Source organism: Tupaia chinensis, unplaced genomic scaffold (genome assembly GCF_000334495.1).
Source record: "Tupaia chinensis unplaced genomic scaffold, TupChi_1.0 Scaffold149501_1, whole genome shotgun sequence".
NCBI classification, from domain to species: Eukaryota; Metazoa; Chordata; class Mammalia; order Scandentia; family Tupaiidae; genus Tupaia; species Tupaia belangeri.
Window position 1 is genome coordinate 137,572 of NW_006209345.1, and position 6,888 is coordinate 144,459.

The window sequence follows — 6,888 nt, forward strand, 5'->3', positions numbered from 1 at the left end:
ACCCCAGCCACTCACCAGGAGCTGTATGGTGACCAAGCACCAAGCCTGCTTGGGCCTTGGGTCCCAGTTACAAAACAGGAGGGCAGTAGCACCTATCTCAGTACTGCTGGGAGGGGCACAGCCCGCAGAGTTGGCTATCACAGCCCACCACAATGCCGTGCACCTGACCCCAGGGGCTGTCCTCCCAGAGCCAAGAGAAGATCCACGAACAGGGCAGACACACCAAGAACTCCATAAATTCCCAAACCTGGCAGCAGCAATACTAACGACGCCCTGGGTTTAAAAGAATTACCTTATCCATCCGATCCTTCTGTACTCCATATTTTCCACCAAATCCTTTGGAGTAGTCTGAAATGTGTGAAAACACAACACTTACTCTGAGGTTGTGGACAGGCACAGGGCTGACAGCAGATGCATGCAGACAGATCCAGAAACGGCCCAAGAAAATGCACCCAGAGCAAAGAGAAACGAGAACCACCAAACGAAGAGTGTCCACGTGTGAGGCGAGTTCTGTTTCTAACCATGGCATACGGCACACAGGCAGGTGAGGGGCAGCACAGAGGCCGTGGGCATGCTTTCGGCATTCTCCTGAAGGACGGGGCAGAAAGGGTGATGGGCGGCAGGCGGACAGGAAGTAAGCGAGGAGAGAGGGCACAGGACAGGCCTTTGCAATGCGCCACTTCAATAGCACAGTCTTCTGCACCAGCCCACGGGTGGTTTATGCTCATCTGTCTCCTGTGCTCCTGTTCTACTGAGCACTAAAAAGAGGCTCAATCGCAGTTTGTTCTCTTGCTTTTTAAAAGAAAAAAACAAAAAACAAAACTCCATGTGGAAATTCTACCAGCCAGATCCTTCTGTTGCAGCAACACAGATCCACATGGACGTCACACTGTCATGCAGCATCAATGCCACGGAGACCCGAAGGCCATCTCCATGCAGTCTGCTGGGCCAACCTGAAGTGCGTGTACCTTCCCACGTCCAGACACTGTCGTGTCTCTAACACGGGGCTGGAACCCTAAAATCTGCCCTGCGAGATTAGGGAAGTGCTATCTTCCCGATGGTGTGTCCGGATTCTTTAACCAAGTCCAACTTTGAAGGTAATGAAATAACTGCTTTAAGGAAAAATGTATTAGGCATTCAGACTCCCGTTATGGGTCTCTTCTCAGCTTTGTGTACACACTGTGTGGCTGTGTGCTGACATTACACATAGACGGTGTCACTGAAAAAAACCATTCAAACCAAAAACCGTCCCAGAAAACAGCATCACAAATGAAACACAGAAACCACACAGAACAAGCCTATCTCACAGCTCTGGCTGCTACCAACGCCTCTGGTCTAAAGGCCAGTGGTCTGGTTGAACCCAACATTCTTTCCTGGTCTTGAAGGCAACAGGCCTGACTCAATTACTCACAGTAGGCCCGGAGAGCAGCAGGGCAAGCCCGTGCAGAATGTTGCTGGAGACCAGATACCCTGTTCCAGAAACGAGATGTATTACAGGGTAAGAATGCATAACCAACCAACCGTGTTACTCTAAAGGATCATAGGGAAAAAGTGAACGTGGGAAGCAAGGGGTACAGTTCCAACTTAGTATCACTCAGGCACAAAACAAGGATTAAAATGGCCCACAGCCCTATCGGCTGACGGTCAGGTGACGTGGGAAGGCTGTGTTGTAGGCACCAATGGTGAGCCCTGAAGTCTGTGCTAGAAGTGGCTGCACTGAAAGAGGGGAGGGAGAGGAGGCTAGTGGGCAACTGTGCCTTGCTGGGACTCGTGCTTGGCCAGTTTCTCCTTGTAATCAAACCCCACAGCAGAGGAGTCCTGCCTCTCGGACTGAACACCAAATTTGCCTCCGAAACCAGTCTTATAATCTGAAAATCCACAAGCGACAGTGGGGAAAACAACCAAGAAAGGAAACACAAGTTGGGTTAGAATTGTATGAGCATGTGCAATCATCAAACACACACTTTCCAGACAGCAAGAAAGAGCTCTGCCAAGCTAGGGCCTTAAAGATCCAACTCCCAGTCACAGTCGGAAGTTAGCTTGGGAGGTTAAAGAACAGACTTAAGTCTGAGCACTTCAGCCAAGATCTGGAAAAGGCTAGGAACTCCATTAAAATAACTCAGTAAAGTCACTCCATGCTTTGAGATTCATTTCTAGGGTCCTACCCACGCTGCAGACAAGAGAGCGCATCTCTGTGTGTGGGGAGAGAGAGAGACATCAGACACAAAGGATTACACGGCACACGTAGCAGCCCTGCTTCTTCCTGTCTGCAAGGCTGGGTGTGTCTGACCCCAGGTTTAGGGCTGTGTCACAAGAAAAGGTTCTTAGGCTCCTCAGAGTAACTGTTCTAGGGATGGGTGAGAAAAGAAGTATCTCCTGTCACAAACCATAGCCCATTTACTGGACAAGAATCCGTGAACCAGAAACACTTGCCCCTGTGCAGTATCCCGAAGGTACCCCGGCAATGACCCGTGTTTCCTACACACAGGTACACCCCGTCTCCCTGCTGCCGCAGACCTCATGTGAGAGGAGGAGGGCATCACTAGACTACCTAAAGGGTTTCAAACTGTGGGAGGCACAGGACAACTTCAAACAGTGAACACAAAACAATACTGTAACAGAAATACAGCAAAAACAAAACATGTCGATGGACTCAAGAATGAACAGAAACACACTGTAGCACTGAGCTTGAATAGGGGTAGTCAAAGTGAGTATACCTTTTTGGGATTCATGCAGCTGCAACTTCTCCTGGTGATCCCAGCCAAGGGCACATTTGTCTTGTCTGTCTGTCTGCACACCAAATTTTCCTCCAAACCCTTTCACATAGTCTACATGCACAATAAAAGGCCATAATCTAGCATTAACTAGTAGTCTGGATCATGGAAAGAATGTTTACAATACAGTTAAACAGACACAATTCAATAAACCCACCCTTTCTCTTCTGGATCTCAGGTGCCACTTTCGGCAAAGTCACTAAGAGGACCACCTCAGGGAGTGGCCAGAAAATAACCTAGTCTACAATCTCTGTATTCTAAAACACAGACAGGACCCGACACAAGCAGCTCTGAAGCATGCGGCTCCCACCAGCACTACGGAGGCAGCTGGTCTCACCACGGACAAACACAGCCGTGCGGTGCGTGGCCATTACGTCAAGCAACACTGCTGGGGTTTGAGAGCCAAGAAAGAGGGCCAATGTTTAACTTCTTATTTAACCACTGTGTTTCTGGATTTGCTGTTTGAAAGGTGAACATTTAATTAAGGAGTATCTACTTGGAGGGTTGTCAGTAATGCACGGATTTTTCCTTTTCTGTTTTGGCCAACACCTGTCACATTAACACTTGCAGGCTGGAGATAGAGATAAAATGGAAGACACCTTTCTGGGACTCGTGCTTCTCCGTTTTGCCTTGATACTCAAAGCCGACAGCGCTTTTATCCACTTTGTCCTTGTCAATTCCATATTTGCCACCGAAACCTTTGGAGTAATCTGAAAACAAGAAAATCACCACTTAAAACCGGCAACGAAATCAAAGAATATGCCGTGGGTCTTTGTGTTATGAAGGAGATATTAAGAAAGTATTTTATCACTAAACTTAAAAAAAAAAAAAAAACCCAGAAATGAATCCTTCAGGCTTATTGTAAGTACCAACAGTAACATGATATTTAACGGTATTATTTATGTGCAGTATTAGAGTGGTAGCATGGCAGATTAATAACCATAGCATCATCCCTCCATTCCCAAAGATAACATGGAAAGGTTGTATGAAATGCTAATTTATTAGGAGGTTTCAGAGATCAGGAAAAGCCATAGCACTTCAGCTATAAAAGGTCACAGTCTGCTTCACAAACTGAAGCGAAGGTGTGCTGGGAAGGACCTTCAAAGAAACAGGATAAATACAGGGCATCTTCTAGAAACATCAGTTCTACTAAAGTCAAGTCATTTAAAATGGGATTTTGAGGGGCCAGCGGGTGGCGTGGTGGTTAAGACTGCTGGACTCCCACATGGCCGACTGCAGTTCAAATTCCAGACCTGGCAGCTTGCTTTCTCACTTTCTCACTCTCTCTCTCACTCTGTACCTCTCCAGTCAAATTTCAATAAATAAATAAATAAAGTTAAATAAAATAAGTCTTTAAAAAATGTGATTTTGATACTAAAGCATGAATCACTCAGAAACACATTTGCGGTATGGAATGTGGAGATCAAATCCCATGAGGAGGCCTGAGCCACCTGAGGGACTTTACACTGCCCGAGTAACCAAGGCCTGTGCTCCACACTGCCAAAGGCACATGCTTTTTTGATTTTTTAAAAATTTACTTCTTGGGACCAGCAGTTAGCGTAATGGCTATGTCGCTGGACTCCCATGTAGTCGAACTGACACTCCACAGACCTGCTCCACAGAGCACTGTGTTTTACTGCTGCACCATGACCTGGCCTCTAGAGGGAAATGTCTGAACTCCGTTGAGCTGCACCAAATAGGGTTAAAACTCACACCGGGCGCGTGTGCGTGCGTGCCCAAGATCCCGAGAGGAGAATGGAGGAGAAGGGATTGTGACGTGGCCATCCCCCCCGGGGGTGCTTTCTCGCTTTCTGTCTCTCTGTCTGTCTGTCTGGCGAGCACACACACCCAATAGCAAAAAAAAAAAAAAAAATTTTTTTTACTTCTTTCAGGACCAGTAGACTATGTAATGGTTACATCGCTGAACTCCCACATGGCCGACCATGATTTGAGTCCCGGATCCAGCAGCTTAAACTTCACACTGGGCATGTGTGCATGCATGCCCAAGATCCTAAGAGAAGGGACTGTGGCACAGCCAGCCCCCCTGGGGGGTGATTTCTCACTTTTTGTCTCTTTGTCTCTGTCTCTTTGGCAAGTGCACGTGCCCTATAGCAAAAAAATCTCTCTTAGAAAAAAATTGTTACTTTTTACAGGTTTGTGGTCACACCCCATTGGGAGAGGGTGCTTTCTCCCTCTCCCTTTGTGTCTCTTTTTCTGGCAAGAGCACAAGCCCCAGTGGCAAGTTTAAAAAAGAAGTTTACTGGAGCCAGCAGGTAGCATGGTGGTTAAGGCACAGGACTCCCACACAGCTAAACATAGTTCAAGTCCCAGACCACGCAAGTTAAAAAATCACACCAGGTTTGTCTGTGTGCATGCCCAAAATCCTGAGAGAAGAATGGAGAAAGGACTGTGGCGTGGCCATCCCGCCAGGAGCTGATTTCTCACTTTCCTTCTCACTGTCTCTCTGGTGAGCACATGTGTCCTATGACAAAAACTTTAAAAAAGGAAAAAAAAAGTTTACTCCTTCCATGAACGAGAGAAACGGAGTGAGCATGTTCACACATGCGTGCACTTCCAACAGGGTCTCAAAGATGTCATCCAGTCCCAGGCTTAATCCAGCTCCACATCTGGGTACACACGTGCCCCTGTACTCAGGAAGATCTCCAAACGTGAACTGGCACTCCACAGGCTGCTTCACAGAGCACTGTGTTTTATTGCTGCACCACGACCTGGCCTCTAGAGGGAAATGTTTAAACTCCTTTGAGCTACACCAAATAGGGTTGGACAGCAGTCCTGAGGGCACTGCACACACGGACCAAGGAGTGAAGATTCGCCCCAGAGAAGAAAGTTAAGTAAACCCATGCAATGAGCAGAAGCTAAAAACTCCCCAGCCAAAAGAGGCACCTGAAAGAGGCAGGCATGGAGGCTGGGTTGCCCCACAAGCCCACTAGTAATATTTACTGGGCAATGTCAAGTCAGCACAGCCAGGACTTCCAGTACTAGTCTGTTCTGTTTTTAAATAAATTTGGGGTTGGGACCATCAGGTGACACGGTGGTTCAGACACTGGATTCCCCATGGCCAAACAGAGTTCAAGTCCCCATTCCAGCAGCTTAAAAATCACAATAAATAGATAAGTAAATAGATTTTTTTTGGCTATTAATTTTTCTAAAAAAGAAAAAAAAGAAATCTGGGGGGTTTGTAGAGTTGAGCTAAATTTTCAAATATTGACAATTATTTTACATTAAATGTGCAGCCAAATAAAAAAGAAACCGACAGGTCACCTCTATGGCAAGGGGTTGAACTGTTAAGACAATCTCCATGAACACTTCCTCTCATTGGGAAGTTTCTAGAAGTGACTGTTAACAGAGAACTCAGGGTGCAGGAAAATCAGGATAGACTGTAAGGACAACTCGGTGGTTCTATTAACATTTTCAACTCAAGGGAACCAGCAGTTAGCATAATGGCTATGTCGCTGGATTCCCACGTAGTCGACCGCGGTTCGCGTCCTGGACCCGGTGGCTTAGAACTCGCGCCGGGCGCGTGTGCGTGCGTGCCCAAGATCCCGAGAGGAGAATGGAGGAGAAGGGATTGCGGCGTGACCATCCTCCCTGGGGGGTGATTTCTCGCTTTCTATCTCTATGTCTCTCTCTGTCTGTCTGGCGAGCGCACGCGCCCTACAGTGAAAACCTCTCAAAAAAAAAAAAAAATTTTTTTTTTCAACTCAATATCCTTTGACCCAGCAATTCCGTCTCTAGGAACTGAGTCTTCTGACTAATCACTTACAAGATACAGGTATAAAAACATTCACTGCAATCAACTTGTAATATGAGAATATTGAAAATACCCTACATTCAAGAACCAGCAGACCTGGAAGTTAAGGTGCTGGACCCCAGCTGACTGCATGGTTCGAGTCCTAGACCCAGTGGCCATGTGGGATCCAGGAACTTGAGAATCACACCTGGTGCATGTGCATGTTTTCGCAAAATCCCAAGAGGAGAATGGAAGAGAAGGGATTGAGGCATGGCCATCCCCCTGAGAAATGATTTATCACTTTCCTTCTCTCTCTGGTAAGCACAAACATCCTACAATAAAAACTTTAAAAAAAAAAAAAAA

General features: G+C 46.7%; 1 protein-coding gene across 4 annotated transcripts in view; it reads right to left on the reverse strand.

The window, feature by feature from the left end:
• The window catches only part of CTTN (cortactin), a 40,475-nt gene that overhangs the window by 13,655 nt on the left and 19,932 nt on the right, over positions 1-6,888 (reverse strand). For 2 of the 4 annotated variants that reach the window (XM_006171228.3, XM_027769392.1), the window contains 4 exons: positions 3,374-3,484; positions 2,718-2,828; positions 1,758-1,868; positions 293-348 (listed from right to left, as the gene is read on the reverse strand). In XM_006171228.3, coding sequence (XP_006171290.1) covers positions 293-348; positions 1,758-1,868; positions 2,718-2,828; positions 3,374-3,484 — 389 coding nt within the window. The remainder of the gene's footprint in view (positions 1-292; positions 349-1,757; positions 1,869-2,717; positions 2,829-3,373; positions 3,485-6,888) is intronic. The other 2 variants (XM_006171230.3, XM_006171231.3) reach the window with 2 other exon arrangements.